The sequence below is a fragment of the Amphiprion ocellaris genome, chromosome 13 (assembly GCF_022539595.1).
Source record: "Amphiprion ocellaris isolate individual 3 ecotype Okinawa chromosome 13, ASM2253959v1, whole genome shotgun sequence".
Taxonomy (NCBI): Eukaryota; Metazoa; Chordata; class Actinopteri; family Pomacentridae; genus Amphiprion; species Amphiprion ocellaris.
In genome coordinates, this window is record NC_072778.1 from 10,600,541 (window position 1) to 10,620,555 (window position 20,015).

General features: G+C 41.0%; 1 protein-coding gene across 4 annotated transcripts in view; it reads left to right on the plus strand.

The window, feature by feature from the left end:
- Nucleotides 1–20,015, plus strand: part of slit3 (slit homolog 3 (Drosophila)) — a 255,500-nt gene that overhangs the window by 19,786 nt on the left and 215,699 nt on the right. For all 4 annotated transcript variants that reach the window (XM_023285193.3, XM_023285192.3, XM_055016575.1 and 1 more), the window contains 2 exons: nucleotides 3,070–3,141; nucleotides 6,694–6,765. In XM_023285193.3, the coding sequence (XP_023140961.2) occupies nucleotides 3,070–3,141; nucleotides 6,694–6,765 (144 nt within the window). The remainder of the gene's footprint in view (nucleotides 1–3,069; nucleotides 3,142–6,693; nucleotides 6,766–20,015) is intronic.

Genomic DNA, 20,015 nt, shown 5'->3' on the forward strand with positions numbered 1-20,015 from the left:
CACATATACATTCTTACGCTTGTGTCAAGGGATGAACAAGCGCATACATGGGCACCATAAATGGTCACCTTTGGCCTTATCTTTAGTCAAATGGGTATTAATGTTATTTACCAGACCTCTGTACATAACTCTCACACTCCATTTCTCTCTCTCACACACACACAAGTGCCTGGTTCTGAGATTCCTGGTCATTTCAGCCATACATGCCTCCCATGAGAAAACTTTACATGTACTTTAGCGCGTCTAACATTCTTCCCAGGGTAAGTCACTGGAAAAAAAAAAGAGTATAACTTCCAAATACTTACGTACAACTACTAATTACTTATATATCTTCCTGTTGAAATACACGTCTGCCATTACATATAATCTGACTTCTGTTAAAAAGGTCCAAACAGCTAAACGATCTGGTTGCACTTTAACATCTCCAGTGATCACAGAATACAAAAATAAAATAATACGCTAACTGGACTCATTTCTTGGCGTTTTAAATCTTCCAACTCTGACCTCACGAAAGCCCCGAAATCAGACTGTCGGCTGTAATCTGATTAAACATTTAGCATCATTTTGTGTTCATCCAAAAACTTGTAATCCTATCCAGCAGTGTGAATACTTTTTTTTTTTTTTTAAATCTGTACACTCAAACGTAGCAAGTTTCTGCAGGCACACTGCATGCGCAACACTTAGCGTAATCTCTTTGGCAGCCGCGCTTTGCAAGATCTCTTCCAGATTGTGGCGAAATTGAGTAATTCCAAACAAATTTAGATGTAGGTGAAAACTTGTGCTTGATATTGAACATTTGGCTTCAGAAAGTTAATGTGGTTTCACCCATTGTGTGTAAACAACAAGTAAAGTTAATATCCCCTGAAGTATTTCCTCATTTCCTTCTGGGGCCAAGTTCTCGCAGTTTGATATAAGGTGGCGTGACATCATTGCACTTTTTATAAAGACTTTCTAATAGGGTTGAATGAAAGACTTATTGGACACACCAGTCCCACATGAAGTCAATACTTGTTTGCTCTCTTTTCCCCCATCTCTGTGGATGACTAATGCCTGATACAGACCAATATAAAAACAATACCTCATCTGAGCGATATGCCAGCATCGACTCCCCGCACCATGTGTTTGGCCTCCTTCGCGACTCTAAATGTTTTTCACTAAATCAGCTTGCGGTTGATCTCTCATTTGGACAAATAAACTTTGATAGTTATTCAAAGTTATGTCTTGATTTAGCTTTCCCCGGAGTTTACAGGATGTGCTTTTTTTTATAAGCTCTAGAAAACACAGCTCCACTGGAATAAACGTGCAGGATTCATCATTCATGCTTGGATTGTAAATTATGACCGATGCTGGAGTAAGAATGTGCAAATGCTTATGTGTGTTTGGGAATTCTTTCTAGCAGTGCATGACTCCTTACCGCCGTTTATGTCTTCCGTGTTTACTCACTTATCTGATATTGCTCATTAGTGCTGGGTGTGCATGTCTATGAATCCCCCGTACTGCATGTATTTACACCTGTCACTTTGTGTTTGACTTGGTTAGCCAACAGTTTAGACTTGTTTCTCAAACTGTGATTGCAATCTGTAGCACATTTGCTGTTGTTTATAAGCTGGTTTAAAAATCATTTTCATTTTTCTCTTTAAAACCAATTTACACTAAATGTTACTAGTGATATTTGAAAAAGATATGATTTGTTTGAATAATTTCGTCCTGTAATTATGCACTCAGAAGTTATTTTTGTTGTTGCAGGAATACTCCAGAAATTATCATATTTTTGTAATACAATATGAAGAGCACAATGTTGAAAATATGCAAATTAGCATCTCATAGGGGACCAATGTTTCTTTAACTTAATAGAAAATAAATGGAAAAAACACAAGAAGTGATTATAATTTAGAATGGTTGTCACATGATATTTTTAACATCCAATTTAACACAGATTTTGCTTTATTAGTATTTGCATTTTTTAAGAATACAAGTGCCTTTTATCATTTTTCAGTAAATGAGTGGATAAATGAGGATACATCTGTGCATTGCAGATAGATATGGTATAATCTTCATGTATACATATGTGCCTGAATGCATGTTTCATTGTGTGTGTCTGGGTCTGTTATCTCTCATCCAAGTGTATGTTTCAGTGTGAGTCCAACAGATGTGCGTGCATTTGCATGTGTGTCTATGCAGCGAGCCCATATGTCATACGGTGGATTAATGGCTGAAATGCAGCTTCACGTCTAAACATTTTCTTTGAAAGAGTACTTAAAGGAGGGTCATGCCAAAACAATTCAAAGTCCACATGGAAGGCCAGACAGTGTCTCTTTTTGATACGACTTCTTTAGCGATCTTCGGTTCTGTGTTTCTTTTTATATCACGCTCACTCCATCCATCTTGTCATTCTGAGGCTCACTGTTTTGTGCATCTCTTCTTTTTCATTCTCTGCCTCTTCTTTTCGATTCAGTTTTTTTAAATCCTTTTCTTTCCTGCGCCCTTTTCCCCTCCCATCTTCCCTCTAAGGAGATGTCACTCTTAACATCCTCGGACAGAAAATATAAACACACATATCAGTTGAGATGCTCTCTCTCCCTTTTTGTGTCCCATCTGGAAAGCCTTAGTGTGCCTCCAAAACATGACAACAGACACAGAGAGCAGGGAGAGAAGAAAAACGGAGCAAAATGTGTCTTCCACTTGGAAGAGAGATGAGAAATGATGAAGAATGGAAGAGTGATGGGTTGTTGGTTATTCGTTTTGGATTGCTGAGTTGTCCATTTGTGAATTATAAACTCTTTGAACTGTTGCTTCACGCCGCTGCACTGATCGCTTGTGTCTCTTTGATTGTTTGCCTTGGCCAGAAAACATATTCCCGTCTATATGACTGCCTGTCAGTGTGATATTTAAACAAAATCATTTTAAAGACATGCTGATTGCAACTGTGTAAAATCACTCATGCCTCCCTTTGATATTCGCCGCCCTTCACTAAACAGTCACATACTATGTCTGCTTTTGAATTCTGCATTTTTAAACTACAAATGCTGTCTTTTCTCTCTCTGTGTTTCTTTATGTCCGTCACTATAGTCATCTGGAGGACAACCAAATCAGTGTTATCGAGAGAGGAGCCTTCCAGGACCTCAGACTGCTGGAGAGACTGTGAGTACCATGTTACGCTGCTACCTGTGGAGTGTGAGTGAGAAAACTAGGCGGTGTAAACTAAGCAGCTGATGCCAAAAAAAGGTATTTTAGGCATGTGAAAAATCCAGCAGGCTACACATACACTCACAAAATATGCATCCACGAACATCCACCCATGAACACCGAGTCACACGTGTTTGACGTACTGCTGCTGTGTTTTTTTTCTCCCCCCCAGAAGTGGACACACTTTTGATTTAGTGCTTCCGCCTGTGTGTTCTGTAAAATGTACTCACACAGCGATTGTACCTGGTTGATACCCGAGTCCATCCGATTCACACGTCGCCTTGGAATCTCCCATAGGCGCTGCCTTCCTCCCTGTGTGTGTGTGTGGGTGTGTGTTGTGTGTCCGTCAGCTCACACCGAGGCTCTAGTCAACAGAATCGAGGTGTCAGTGTACAACACGACACTTCCCACACACACACCTGCCTGTTTATGACTCCGTGTTGGAGGAATGACGGGCAGACAGCTCTGCAGGAAGAAGACACAAAGGCAAATTAACACACTTTGGGTGTTGTCAGACGCCTTTTAAAAATCTCTTTTAAAGAAAATATTTGCCATTTTTGAAGGTGCCTTTCAGGTGAGGACAGAATTTATGAACTTAGCAAACTGGCTGTCTTAGCTTTGTTGAATTTACAAGTTGTTGCAATTTGTCTTTCTGCAGTGGACTTTTACAGTCTCATAACGTGAGTGATGTCAAGGATGTTGTTATGTGACTGCCAAGTGATGAATGTTGGCCAGCTTCTTTGGAGATTGTATTGATTTGCAAAGAACACAACAAGTGTTACAGGTGCAAGAATAGGTAGGAAGAGTTTTTTTACATTTCAAAATAAAAGTCACTGGAAAAGTGAGTGGCGTAATGGAGACATAAGAGACAAAGCGGTTCACTTCAGCCGTCAGCAGGCTCCTTCTACACAGGACAAAGCCTTGAGAGACCCTGAGTGACAGCAACATGTGGCTCTAAATGGAGATCACGCATCTGATAGTGGAAGTGTGAGGTGATGAGCTGCTTTAATGCTAAAAGGCTCTTTAATACAGTGTGTCAGGAGGGGTCAGAGGCTAGAGATGAGAGGAGGAAACAGGGGCAAAGCAGCTGTGTGTCAAACTTCACACAAGAGAAGGTATTTCATTAATCTACGCCACTTCAAAATATGATTTGGTGCTATTTTAACACAGTACTTAAAGCACAGAGCAAAATTGCATGTGCATTTGATTTACATCACAGTGTAAGAATGATATTTTTGCATTTTATCCAAAGTTAATCTCTGTTTTGGATAAAAAAAAAAAATATCAAAGAGAAGAATTCTATGGTAAGAATGAGGGTCCTAAATTTTTACCTTCTGCTTTACTGATAGTGAAATGGTTTTTAAAATGCTTAGCTGACAGGGCCTCTGATGTTGTATGTGCCAGGGTGAAAGGCCAGAGGTGAGAGGTCCGGCTGCTGAGTCCGTGTGATTTATGGAGTCACAATGTGAAAAACATGGAGCTCATGTAGTCATCTCCTCGAGAGATAACATTCATTTATGTCAGAACATGAGTTATAAAGTCGTGGGTGAAACTGTGAAATGTCAGACTGTGATGATGTGTGTGAATATAATGGATGGATTTTCTGGAAAAAGAATCAGGGCTTTATCAAGTTGTAATTTTTATGATTTCGTTTTCTTCACCAAAAATACTAAACCCAGTATGATTATTTTCCTTCCGTTTCCAAACCATTTCTCTTGGATTTCACTGTGAATCTGACTAATAGGGATCATTTTCCAAATTTTAAAAATATAGTGCCCATAGACTTGTGGTCTGGTGTGATTTCAAAAATTCCAAGTAGAAAAAGTCAGCATTATTGCTTAAAGATACACAAAGGACTCTTCTCTTACAAACTATAACTGTGTTGTGAGCGAACGTCTTAAAAGTGACTCATAACGGTAATAGTAGCCGATCATGTGCTTTACTTTTAATACGAGCCGTTATTTTCTAGGAGCAGGGGTCAATTATTTCAAATGGTGGATTTCTCTTTTTGGACTGCGTTTCTCTTTCCATCGGTGCAACCAGGAGTGAAAGTCAGGGTCTTATTATCATTATCACAGGGGTGCAAAGGTTGGTGTCTGTGTCTTCTCTGGCACAGATTCTGCCTCGTGACCCTGTGACCCTCCACCCTCCTTTTCTTTTCTCTTTCCCTTCCACGCCTCGTTTCTCAGCCAAATGCTTTGGTAGCCTGATAACACTTTCACTCCCTCTGCTCACACTGTCCTCATCTATCTCCGCTTCAGCCGACCCCACCTTTCTATTGCACACATACGCACACACATGGAGACATCTTTCACTCTAAAGCATCTCTTAGCTGCTTTCACGGCACCATTCTTTCAGTCTCTCCATCTTCTTCTGCCTGCCATTCCTGTTTAAATATTTGCCATGTGTTCATTAAACACAGAACACTTAAACACAGAATGTAAATGGAACATATAAGAAAGAACTGGGAAATGAGAAGGGTTTTATTAGTTTATTTATCATTAGAAACACGATAAAGGTTTATTTGAAATAATACCAAGAAAGCAAGCACAGGTTCCACTGTTGATTGACACTTAATGAACAGAATTAGATGTTCTTTTTGAAAACAGTACATCCATATGGTCATAATTACAGGTTTTTGCTTGTTTTTGTTTCTCAGCTATTAATAAAAGCAAACATTAATGCTGTGCTGTGTGCATGTGGAGATAAATACTTGTGTAAATGTACTTTTTTTAAAAACTTTTTTTACTTGTTTTCTCATTTTTTGTATAATAATGAATGCAATTCTTTGAAGAGCCTTTTATATATATGTTTTCTTGGCAATGTAGCATTTGTCCTGGAGCTATGTGTGCAGATCACATGTACCATCATGACCTTATACATGATGGATAAGCTATCAGTCCTATAAATAAGAAATATTGAATTCCTCTGCAAAGCTCCTGCATTTTATACATTTTTTCCTAAGAGACAAAAAAATAGGTCAGTAAGATTTAGCTAAGCCAGTAAGATTTTTTCCTTCTTTGCCATTCAGATACACAGCAGCGCACTTGGATCTCTTGTAATCCTCTAATTGATGATTCAGTCCTTTCATAAAGGGACAAAACAGATTAAGACTTTTGCCAAAGTACATTGTAACTGTACATAGAATAGTGTCATTTAAGTGGATCATCCTGGATAAGTGTTTTTTCTACTGAACATATCTTTCAGCACCAGTAGCACAAACTCGTTCCTCCTGTCTGAGTATATGTGAGGATGATTAGGGAGCTTAAACACTGATAACCTGTAACTGACACACATGCATTAAACACGGTGTGATAACCCGTAGGCCACGAATACAGGAAACCAGAGCGACTTTCCCATGAGTTTGAACCTTCTGACCTTCAAGGTGATTCAGTCAGCTGTGTGGCGATTGTTCAGTCAACACAAAATCCCAGTGATTAATTACGACTGTGTCTTTTTCTGTTCGCGATAAGCTTATTTCTCTTCCTCCTCTGTTTCTCCCTGCAGTCGCCTGAACAGAAACAAACTCCAGTTTCTCCCAGAGCTTCTCTTCCAGTCCAACCCCAAACTAGGACGACTGTGAGTACTGTTTTCATTTTTTCTCCACCTCTCCGTCCGCCATCTCTCTCCGACTCTCCCGCCATCACCCTCACTCTCCCGTCCTCTGCCTCTTTTGATGTGTTACGTGATCCATTTGAAAACACAGCCGTGGTGCGATGTCAGAACTTTCATCCGGGTTGAGGGTTCAAGTTTTGCGCCAGGTGACACAGTGCCGCTCTGTGCTCCTGTCGAGAGGTGAAAAAGACTGCGAGTGTCAGATGTGTGTGTGAGTGTGCACGATTTTAAGAGGTGAAAGTGTGCCTGGAGTGAATGTTTTGCTTGGACTGGTGTGGAATTTTTATTCGGGAATATGGAGTTTTCCCAGAGTATTCAGAGTGTAGGAGCAGGTCATACTGATGCGGTGAAGCCTCCCACTTGCCCTCCTTTCTCTCTCTTTTTCATCTCACGTTGCCAGACATGCTCTCTCTCCCTCTCACTGGTTGGGTCCCATCGGTGCATCCACCCTGTCTCCTTCTCTTTTCCTCTGCTCTCTCCATCTGCGCTCGTTCTTTCCACTCCAGTTGTCAGGTTCTCTGTTTGTCTTATCCTCAGAGAGTCTCTGTCAGCTTAGGTTGAAGGTTGAAACACCTTCTAAACTTTATAGCTGTTTACATTGGGCTGCCTTCAAGTGAAGCTAGAGTTTGACTGTGTGTGTGTTTAGGTGCATGCTTGCTTTCGATTGTGTGTCTGCAATGATTATTGTCTGCACTCCTGAGTTTATATATCATGCTTTTGTGTGTGTATGCACTGTATTGATGCTCTGACTGCGTAGCAATGAGTGTGTGTTGCAAGGTGTTAACACTGGGAATATTAGCTCTGGGACACGAAACTTCTCACTTCTCTCATTCACTTTCATAATGTTTCCATGAGGCAGAATGTCTTGGAAGCTACTGTAAACTTTCTTTGTTGAAAAGGTGTATTCTTCTGTGTGTTTTCTCTCTTTTTTCTGTTTCCATATGATTGAAGGTTTGAAATTTAAAGGAATACGCCCTGATAAAGCTTTTGATTCACTGCCTAGATCCTTGAACAGTAGCTTTGAAAGGTTTGCAGCGTGCTTCTTCACAGAAAGTGACAGTTACCTTACAGTTGATTCAAGTCATTGCTGTGTTACACCGTGCCACAGGGTATCAAAATGTCAAAGAAATGTCTTAAATTACAGCTTTTCCCCACAAAAAAAATCAAATACACCATGTCAGTGTGTACTTTTCACATCCTCATACTTTCAAAGCTTTGCTGAAAGTTATTTGGACCCGCAGAAGGGAAGTGGATTGTGCTGCAGGAAGGTTGGAGAAGTTACTGTGGAAATTTTTTGACATGTTGATTTGTTATGAAACTTGGTCCGCCATTGAAATCCTTTCTACCATAACTTCTGTAAATCCAAACAAACTTACAAGTTTTTGCAATATTATCAAGCCTACAGGCATTTGCTGTTTGAAAGTCAAAAGAATAGTCTTTGACATGAAACTCTTTGGGGACATTTGTTGGCTTTATTTTTGGAGTGACTTTACAATGAAATGCACAGGATGTCAACTGCTCTGTTTATATGATTCTCCAATGTTAACGCAGGTCTTATAATTGCTGTCCAATAAAAACTGCATGTTTTGTTTAGCTGTTATTTTTTTGGTTGAAATGGAAACATTAAACGCTCTTTTGTAAGATCAGACAATTTCCCCATCCCTACCTAAGATCTCACTGAATTACCTACGAGATCCCCTGCCATGATGCTTAAAACAAGGCTGTTTTTATTTCATGAAAAGCTGCCATCTCGGACCAAATTTTGGAAAAGTAATCTGATTGGCTGTAGGTCAACCCATTTTCACTGTTTGATCCAAATCAGTGGGATCAAACAATGAAAGCAGGTTGTTTAGAAGGAGGGGAAAAGGGTTCTAAAATCAGATTAGACCACAAAATCCAGCTTTGGGTTTGATTTGGATCAAACCTTCTGTTTGTGTTCAAAACTTTTTAGTAGGATTGGGATACTTGTGGTCCAAAAGTCAGGACTACCTGAACCCAGCAGAAGGGTGAATTCAGGGTGGAATTCAGGAACGTGATTGCACTTGATTTCTTTGACTGTTACCTTTTAGGTCAGAGATGATTGTGCCATTGTGTCTCCCACAAGCAGAGCTTCAAAAAGCTGGTCAGATTCAGAACTCTTTACTTTGTTAACTATGTATTTGTTGTGAGTCAGATGACGGATTGGACTGTTTGAAAGAGAGTGAAAACTGAATATTTCTACTGTTTTTCATGCTGTTTTCTCCTAAAGTGACCCCCATACTGGTCATTCTACCTGTTCTTAACATTGTGATACGTAATGCCATTCAGAGCATTGCAATCTTGCTTTGAAAAACCCGACCCTGGGATTTCTGATCCAGATTAAACTTGAACTGAACAACTGGGCCCCAAAGATTTGTGGTTTTCATTGGGCAACAGCAGTACACACTGATTAATTTTATTTATTTGTTTTTAAAGTTGAATTGTGAAGTTTTCTCTGTCAAAGACAACACTTCTTTGTCATCATAACTTTTATTTTGTAACATAGCAGTTCAAAGTTGCAGAAAAATACAATAATAATTACAATGCTTTATAATGATGACAATGAATTGATTTAGTCCTGTCTCAGTGCAATATATTGTGTTGGCAGAAAAAGCCGCAGAGAGATGAAATCCTCCTGGTGGGGTGCACACTGTGAAGCCTCTATTTAAAACTCTGGACCAATCGTGTGTTTCATATATTTGCGGCGATGCGTGATGTATTGCCGAAGACAGCAAAGCAGACTGTTATGGCTCAGAGCAAATTGTCATTTACGTCAACTGTGTCTTCCAGGATCACACACAGTCAGAACCCCTCATGTGAGCATCAGGGACACACACAGTGACAGATGCGAACGCAGACAAACTAATATTTCATCACACACACATTTACACTTGCTTCCACTGTGTTTATTTCTGTTTTCCGAGCCTTTCCCTTGTCCTTCGCGAGTGACAGTCTTATTTCTTCCACCGCCTGTCTTACTATTCTATAAAAGCCCTAATTGGTCTCGATAGCTCTTATTTATCACCCGTCGAATATGGATCCCCGCAGGCCTCTCAGACAACTCAGGAGAGTGGAAAGGGTGAAAGTGTTCCAAACTTAACATTATAAATCTCATGTTCTTTATATCCCTACTTTGCCATCAGCACAATCTAAATTACAGTGTCTGGAGTTTCCTCCTGCCCTTTTTTTCTTTCCACTTTTCTCATTTTTTTTCTTCCATTTCCGTGCCTTTTCTCACATCCTCGCTGTGTTTTCTGTGAATTAAGTAAGTGCCGGTAATGTGAATACCGAGATCAGAAGAGGAGAGTAAGAGGGAGAGACAGAATGAGGAAGAAATGGAGGTAGAATGATGTGGAAGAGACAAAAAGTCAGAGGAGGGAGACTTGAAGAGAGAATAACAGCAGGAGAGTAAGAAGGAGGAGACAGGGGGGTTTGCTGGTGGCTTTCTGGTTTGGGTTCGTAACCTTCCTCTCTGTCAGCCTCGGTTAGATATTAAATGATGGCAGTGTGATAGGAATTACCTCTTAACCCTCCTATTAAAGCCCTGTGGTCTGAGGTTTGGAACAGGGAGGAGAGGGAAGGAGCTGGACTAGCATTAAGGGAAAATAGGCTTGGGTTGGACGTTTTGCTCCTGAGGAGTGGGGTGGGGGAGGTAAGGACAAGAGGTATCAGGCTGGATAATAGTTTTTTAACACAGTCTTTAATCCTGCTTCGATGGACATAGTGTATAAATCAGTTGAAGCGGTTGTCTCCTATTAGCAAATGTTCTAATTTGGCAGTAAGTGCGGCTGATCAGTGCCTGACTAAGACAGATGAACAATAGGTACTGGGGAGGTCATGTGCAGGGAGGGAGGGAGGTGGATGGATGAAGGGACGCTGGTGGAGGATAAAGGTTGTGAGTAGATGGATGGAGGCATCGGGGTCTCTGTGGCCCCTCTAGGTGCTCGGTGGGGGGTGGAGAAAACAAAAACAGGGATGGTGAGATAGATGGATCGTGGACTGGAGTCTGTGGGTTTCAGTGTGTGCAGTCTGTGGTTGTTTCCCCCCACAGTTTGCAGAGACTGTGGTCTCACAGCACATGCACACAGACACACACTACTGCACACAGTAAGCTTGAGCTTTGAGTAAAATGCGTTTGCTCCGAGTGCAGCGACTTTCTGGTCTAAAAAGCAACATATTCGTGATTGCTTGAATGGAAAACTGCGAGCCACTGGTTAGAGGGCTTTTGTGCCTCAGCGCACATTACACTGTAGCGGGGAGGTTTGCTTTGCTAAGTGACTTGATGGCTGTTAGTCTAATAACACTGACCCAGACTGATAACACTGACCCAGACAGAGCCTCATCCTGTTATCTTCACTTTCTTCTCTGGGAGTTGGTTTCGTGTGTGTGCATGTTTTATGTGTGCATGCTTGTGAAAGTGTATGTTGCGTGTCAGGACCCCAACTGCAATGTCTGCGCATTTGAACCCGCACTGGTTTACGGCCAGGGATACTCATGAAGCAACAACATTCTCCCCCATTAAAGCAGCTCACGTTACATTTGATTGGTTTGCATGAGGGGGCCACGAGGAAGATGAAAAATGAGAGTCGCTTCAGACTAAAGAGATGTTTCCCCTTCACCAATAAAGCTCTCGTGGGGCCTCAGATGCTGAGTGTTACATAATGTAGGAGGTGATCTTTGACCGTGTTTCAACAGTCATGGACAGTGAAATACTGTTAAAGCTCCGGCTTGAGGGATAGAGGGAGAGCTCTCACGTGTTTTACAGATGGGATCATTGTCCTGATATTTCGAAGAAGAATGCAGATGCATGACATGAGTTCTGTGACTTCAAGAAAACGATTGATTTTACTGTTCAAGGAAAGATTATGCAACTTTCAAAAGATCAAATAGTCAATTAGCCTTTCAAAAATGAAGTTGATTTCATACATAATATAATGCATCTTTACTCAAAGAATTTTGCAATGGACATTACTGGGGCGGCTGACTTCATGACTCTTTTCTTAAACAATGTTTGTGGCCACAGTTCAGCAACGGCTACACTCACTTCTATTGAAACAAGTTATTTTATAAAAAGTTACAAAAGACATTCTGCTGTGTGTCATTTAAAGTCCATGCTCTTAGTAAATTAGCATATACAGTGTAGTATAGTGTATAAATGCATGTACAAGAAGAAAGCTTGTGTAATCAAAAATATAGACAGAAGATCCAGGTACCCAAGAGGCTGTTCCAGATGTCACATTCTGGTTAGATAACATGCAATAGTCTACTAAAGCTCGTAAAGTGCTTTGCCTTTTTCAGCTTTAAGCTCTTCCCTGCTTTCTAACTTTGTTACTGTGCTCTACTGATGTCCTCACTGCACCCCACAAACTGCATCACAGCAGGGTACCTGCAGCCAAACGTTCAGCCTAAAAGGTTTTTTTTAGAGGCTTAATAGAAAGAGAAAGTGAGTTTATTTCCAGAGGGGAGGCTGGTGAAGGATTTTATCCAATCAAAGTGTCCTTCAGAATGATACTTAACCCCTACATGCTCGCTTGCTGTAGACCACGCTGAATAACAGCATTAGATAAACACCTCAAAAGTTTCACTAAAGGCTGGTGGGGGAAAACTATGAGTCAGCTCTGGGGAAGGTTAACTGCATGAGACCGGAGTGAAAGAGAGAAAAATCACCAGCATGATTCTAATGGTCAACAAATCATGACCTGGAAGGTCGCCAGTTGAAATCCCTGCACTGATGGTAATGAGATATGCTCTTCAGCACCATTAGGTTGCCCTTGTGCAAGGCATTTAGCCTCCAAATGCTTCAGCGGCATTTGAAAGTGTGGTCATAACCCTCCCCATTTACTGTAAATACAAGTTGCTGGTTAAGTCAGGGGAAAAGAAGCTGGATGGAGAGAGAGAAATGAGAGAGGGAGGGAAGGCTGAAGGGAGCAGGGGGTCATTTGAGATGTCTTTTCCTCCTAATTAAGTTAATGGAGAAAGACGAGGAGGTTGCCTTTAATCTTGGCTAATTGTCCATTTAGAGGCGACTGCCATAGTTTACCTGCTGGAATGTTATGGTTAGTGTTACAGGAAGTGGGTGCACGCTGCGTGTCCAGTGATTGGCTACGACAGACGGGGCCTCACAAGCGATTGGTGGGAGCGCTCATGGAAGGGCGAGGGGTAAGGTTTCTGAACTCATCATTATCCGGTTCACTCATTTACTTTCTGACTTTTTTCTCTCATACGTGCTCTCGTTGTGTTACGCTTGCCCCCCACACATAAACTGAACAGACAGCTTTGATGTTTGTGTTGCTGTCAGGAATTGTAAGATTGTTTTCTTGTCACTAGGCCCCAGGGTTTTGTTTGGGTTTCACGCCACTGGGTGCTGGTGAGAAGCAAATAAGTCTCAAACATACAAACACACAGAAGCACACAACAAATGCATCCCTCTCTCACGCCACCTCTCCCTCTGATTTAACACCACGGGCACTGGATGTAGAAGTGTGGTTCTCTGTGTGTGTGTGTGTGTGTGTGTGTGTGTGTGTGTGTGTGTGTGTGCGTGCGTGCGTGCGTGCGTGCGTGCGTGCGTGCGTGCGTGCGTGCGTGCGTGCGTGCGTGCGTGCGTGCGTGCGTGCGTGCGTGCGTGTTGGTGCATGGCAGACTTTGTACCAAACCACACGCCCACGACAGAACTTCCTAATAATTAAACATGACTCAGATGTGCAAACCGTGGTATGCAGCTGCACCACAAGGCTTGTAGGACCTGACACACAGCTGCACCACAGGGCCCATATACACCAGCAAACTGTGTGTGCAACACGTTTATCCATCTTCCTTACATTCACGCCTAAAGTCTCACTTCATGTAATTGCTTCATAAATCAAAGGAAAACATGCCATTAGGTTAAAAACGGCAGCGCATGTTCTGGCATGACCCTGCACCAGGAGGCCCATAGGCTCCAGGATAGAGCTGCACCACAGGGCCCACGCTGATATTCACTGGTATTCAGGGAAGGGAAGACTTTTGCAGAGAGAACCTGACCAGAGCTCCTCTAAAATAAGTCTGCTCTTCGCGGCTTGTGTTTGTGTATGTGTGTGTGTGTGTGTGTTTCCCACAGCCCAGACGGCAGTGCGATTTAGTCCCAAGACATATTTAGATAAATACACACTGCAGAGATACTGAAAACAGAGAGGGAGAGAAACAGAAGGACAGAGAGAGAGAGAGAGAGAGAGAGAGAGAAAATGATATTGGCCTAATTTGAGAGATTTGGTTACACCCGGAGAATTTTTATTCATTCCTTCATGCTCTCTTAAAAATACTTTTAAGCATGTTACACTCTGTGAACCTAGATGCATGTAGGTGACTGCGTTCCTTTTGGCTTTCTGTAGTAAGCTGATTTTTTTTTTAACCTCATTTCAGCAAGAAATTCTATTTTTGTGTCGAGGTCACCAGAATGATTTCTCCTTGTAGAAAGTAAATTTTTTGGCAACAGCCAGGCCTGTAATTGACACTTTTTTTCTGTTGCTTTAGAAAAAGTTATTTTAAAAAAAGTAGATTAAAAAACAAAAGCAAAAAAAAAACAACAAATTTTTGACTTTAAAAAATGAAAACACCTTTTCCAAACAAGTTCTGACACAAACATTTAATTTCCACTTCTTTCATTGACGTTGCCTCCAGACACATGAGCGACACGAGCTGACGTGAAAGGATACCAAGTTTTCCGATACACTTCCTTCCATTTTTCTGTCATAGACGGCTAAAGTTTTGTTCATCTTTTAAAAGTATTTTCTAGTGGTTGGCAAACAACTGATTTTGTTTCCAGCTTCTTCTACTCAGTTTATTACAGCTACAAAGCAGTCAATGGAATCATCTTGATGCTAAAATAGTTGTTTCTCATTCTTCTAAAGCTGTCTAAAAATTGTCCATATTTACGAAGTATTTCAACTTACTGTACAAGTGTTAGTATATGTTCAGTTTCATGCACCAGGTCTTAAACACTTTATGAATTAGAGAGCGTAAGTTAAATTTGATGCTCTTGCTGCGAAAGCATTCAAGAAGCCAACAGGTCTGTGTGTGTTTGTGCAGGTCTGTGTGTTTCCTCCTGTATGAATGTGTGTTTCGTAGCAGAGCAGAATCCAGCATCGAGGCGGTCTTAAGTTCACGGCAACAACACCTTTCCCTTTCAGCTGCCTACTTTAGCAGCTAGCCAGTTAGATAGCTCGCTGCAGGGCCAGAACCTATGAAAAGATCGTGGGAGGTTGTGTGCCTGTTGATTTTTTTTTTTTTTTTTTTTATATGGCAAAGAATTTTTATATGTTTGCACTGAAATAGCACAGAGGCTGCATGTGGTAGTAATTTCACCTCACAAATAAAGGTGATTTGGAGCTGCTAGCACACATAGTTAAAACTCTGAGATTTTCCCTTTGACCTGTTTACTCCAGCAGGCGATGGAGATGTGTACAAGCTCATACTGTACGCTCGTGTGTGTGCCCATTTGTGTGTCCCTATAATAGTGATTGAGGTCCCATATCGTAATGTGTGCAGTATGTATATGATGTACAGTATGTAGCATGGGCTTGTGTATGCAGTCTTTGTGTGCATGGTCTTTTTTGCACGTTCAGTGTGTCCACATAGTTTAGTAATTTGTGTGTCTACTGGATCTACGTATTTGCTTATATGTTTGTATACGTCCTGCATTTGTTTGTACATGTCTGCAGATATATATGTCTCGGTGTGTGTGCGTCAGTCTGTACATACATTCAAGAAGAGGCAAACTTGATACGGGGCCAGACGCACTCACACAGTGTTTGTTTAATCACAATTTGGGTTTACATGAGAACGGTAATCGAAAACAGACTCGGCTCGCTGGAAAGCGGGACGAGGAAGAGGAGGAGGAAAGAAGCGAGGGAGAGAAGGAGATGAACGGGGGAGGCGTGATGGGGGACCAGGGGATGTGTTTTTAAGAAGGGAGGGGAGAAAACAAGAGTGGATAACAGATGAGGAGGTGAGAAGGAGGGAGAGGAAAAGACCAAATAGAATGAAACAGGGGAGACAAGAGGAGGTTGGAGGAGAAAATAGGGAAGTTGATACTCTCCCTGAATGGGAGCTTTAAGAAAATGGAAGCTTTTGTTGATTGTTGACCTGCTCCCCCCCTCTTACAAACCGGACTAATGATCTGGCTCTGATTTGAGATGCTTTATTTTTCCTAAAGGATGTTTTAAAAAACCTGGCAACTGGCTTCTGGCCTGCTTATGTGTGTATGTGTGTGTGTGTGTATTTGTGTGTGCGAGCGGTGGGAAAGGGTTTCAGTAGTAAAAGCACAATGGAGTCGTATACACACAACACTTCATTACTGACAAAAGACAAACCACTAAACAAATATAATGCCCCCCCATAATTGCATTCATGTGCATAAGATTATAGAAAGGACAGATTCTTTCCTCTGCGGAGCTTTCAGTTCTGTGTCACTGTTGCATTTTTTTTCATAGTGGAACTCCAGACTGCTTGTTTCAGACTATTTTTTCATGGTCTCCAGAGCACCACAGTGAATTAGTGGGTAGAAAGAAAGACTTGTGCTCTAAAGGTCAGACTGAATTTCAACGATGATCACTACAGATGACAGAAAAAATATTCAATTTGGCGAAACATATTACTTTAAATGTTTTATTTTTGCTCTAGGTGTCTCCATGTAAGCTTGTGTTTTAAGCATGTCTTGGCTTGATTGAATTTCATGCTACAAATCATGTCATACGAGCGTCTCGTTGTGGCTATCTGATTTCAAAATACATCTCTGAAAGTGTTGGAGCAGCTGAAAGTCGACCTGCAGTCTGACTGCTGTTGTGGAGTTATGGTGATGTCATATGAGGGTGTCTGTCTTCAATCTCCTCTTGAATTCTTTGAAAAAGTGTCCACAGGTTATTTACAGTAAGGTGACAGGAGGGCGTTTAGTCGGAATAAATTGATGGTCTGGCTCAGTGTGGGGTCAGAAAAGTGCTGAAACATTTCTCTGTCAGTTTGTGTGGTTCCTCGACAAGTTACTACTCAACATGTTCCTCAGGGCTGCCTGGCATTCACGGTTGAGAGTATTGGAAAACTTACTGTATAAGAAATACATATATATGAAAACACAGACACTTGATCTGATGCAGCTCAGTATTTCTTGCAGTTTCAAACTTTTGGACTAATCGGCACTTGCCAGCAATCAGTATAAAAGCAGAGTGAGAGAAGAGAGTGGAGAATTCAGCTGTGATGACTTTCATGCAGGTTTCTGGAGATTATGTTCTGTTACAGAGCACTAATGTTTTCCTTCACCTCAGTCTTTCCTGAACACTCAAATTACCATTCCGTAGAAAGCCAGCGTTTTGAAAATGTTGGTTGCAGATATAAAAAAAAATGCTGTGATTGATTGTCTATTGACAGGCAAATGAGCTGTCTGAAAACATCTAGTTGTTAACAGACCAACCACATCATACTAACTTGTCCGTCATTGGGGTCATAAAGGCTCCAAAAGCTATTTTTGTCCCAATTAGAGAAACTAAAAGTGTTTCATTAGAAGAAATCTACTATGACTTTAAAGGGTCTGCAGATGTCATTATGAATATATGAATTTTTAATGTCAAGAAAACTCATTTTTCAAGTAGATGCCATAAATACTTTTGATCATTTTCTGGAATTCTTCCTTGGTGGCCAGCAAGCCCAACGTAACTCAGCAACTTCTTTCAAATGGGAATTCCATTTAAGGAAACTCAGCACTGTGAGTTGTCTGAAAACTTGTTGACATGCTTGAAAAAGTTGATTCCTTGAATTCTGAACCCACTTCAGACACGCTAACATGTTGCCCACATTTTGTGTAACGTGATTAGATTAAGTGAATGAAAGTCAGTGGGAGTGTTTCAGGTTGTGTGCGTGCGTTTGTGTGTAACATTTTCACTTTGTGGGAGGTCTAGCTATTGCTTTCTTTGTTGACCATTATTATGGCTACAGACTACATGGCTGGAGCTGGCTAATGTCTCCCACACACACACACACACACACACACACACACACACACACACACACACACACACGCTAAGGTTTAGAGAGTTACACTTCGCATGTGCGGACCTACAAGTGGACATGCGTGCTCGTGTGCTTCAGAAGTTAGTCTTGTGATTTATGCTGTTTAAGTGAGGTCTGATGGCTACAAATGAACCAAAGCTGTTATTATTTGCTCTAGTGTAATCACAGTTATATACAGACACACACGCAGGGACCGACCCACAAACACTCTCTGTATCTTACTGTCACTGCAGATATACACATCGACCGGCGTATTTTGAGGAGACACAAGCAAACACAGACCAGCGCTGTCGCTCTTTGCCCGTCTCCTCATTTGTCTCGCTGTCACACAAACACATTCATGCAAAGCCGGGGGTCTTTGTGTGTCAAATATTTCACAACCAAATGAAGAGTCACGAAACCAGTTCACACTAATATTTTCTTTTCCTTTTAAAGCCTGTACAAAATGCCAGATCACCTTGAATGTTACATAAAAGACACAAAAAAAGATGAGTTCAAAATTTATTCCTAAACTGCAGTTTCTTACAGTGACCTGCAGTGAGACTGAATCGAGCTTTCTCTGTTTGTCATTATGTATGGTGTAACACGTTGGCTATAAAGAGCCAACTGACTCTGGAAGCTTTTACATCATTCATGTACCACTGCCGATGAGTCAACAGCAAAAATAACTAACATAAGCCGCTACATGCGACATCTTAACATCACTAAATCATGACCATATTGAGGCTGAAACATTAGAATAAGCACTGCAAAAAAAAAAAAAAAAAAGCCCACTACCAAGAAGATTGGCAGCTTCGACCCAGCCTCAAAGCTGAAGTTTACATTGTGTGCCACCTTGTCAGTTTGGCTGTTGTATTAGTTTATGATACAAAACTAGTAGTAAGGGTTGTGGTATCCGTCAGGCCTGTATGGACATAAAGTTCTCAGTGTTTCAGATGGCAGCAATAGATAATAGACTGAGTTTGATTTATCGCTTCCTACTCAAATATCCTTTTATGAGAAAGAACTTTGACTGGATCATCAAAGGCCCTCTGTGTGTGTGTGAGTAGATGAGTTCAAGGGAAATGTGCCTTTAATTTTGAGAATATTTTCAATAACATTAGCACAGATGTATGACACAGGCTAGGACTTACTTAGATTTTCGCGGCAGCTATAGTAAGCTAGCGAATTTGACAGTATATTAAGGTTTTGTGTACACATTGCACCTTTAAACTTGTACTATGAAGAAAAATGACCAACTTTATATGTCTCATTTTAAACAATAACTTGATGCTGCTGATCTCACTTTACTGCTACTGTGGCAGTATTATACCTAAGCTGCTGCTTCTCGTGTTTAATGTCCGGATAGGAATCCCTATCATAAAGACCCCTTCATGTGAAAATCTTTCTTCTTTTTTTTCTTTTAATCTTGTTTGCATCTCCAAGTGGTGTTTTTGCATGCTTGAAGACTCATTATGAGCTATGAACTAATCCTGTCATCTTGCAGAGTGACACTTTCAGTATCAGTATTGTTGTTCAAAACGTTCACAGCTGAATTACTTCAATATTACAGCTTGTCATTGTGTAGTGCAGAGTGGTTTTGTCTGAGCAGAATTGTAGGTGGGATAGTGTTTTGATATACATAGATGTTCACACAGCACGTTGTTATTAGTGGAGGCCAGCCAGTGTACCCTCCCTCTGTTTGAGCGATGCTTTTGATGTGACATCAGTAGATCAGCATGAAGTGATGTGTGTCACACTTTGGACTTCTTAACCACTGTCATCTGAGCACCAAATAAACATCAAATATGCCAAAGGCCACTGAAGCTCTTCTGGCAGCGCTTGATAGAACAACACTGTGCTTTTTCCCCCCCTTTCATTTCATTGTTATGGCAAAAAGAGATCATGAAAGTTGAGACTGTACAATCTATGATGCTGGTAGTGGTTGTGTTATGGTTCATAAAAGGAAAAGGTAACTTTAAATCACTTCTCTAACTCCCAACCAGGATGTTTTTTGATGTTTATGTGTTCTGTGCAGTGTGGCACAGTTATAATGTCACAAGTCGAAGAATAAAAAATTAAAAACCCTGCATGTTCAACATTTTCCCAAGTGCCCCAAGTGTTACTAATTCTGCAAAACAAGTTGGTAACTCTACATACTAGAGATATTCAGCTTTTTG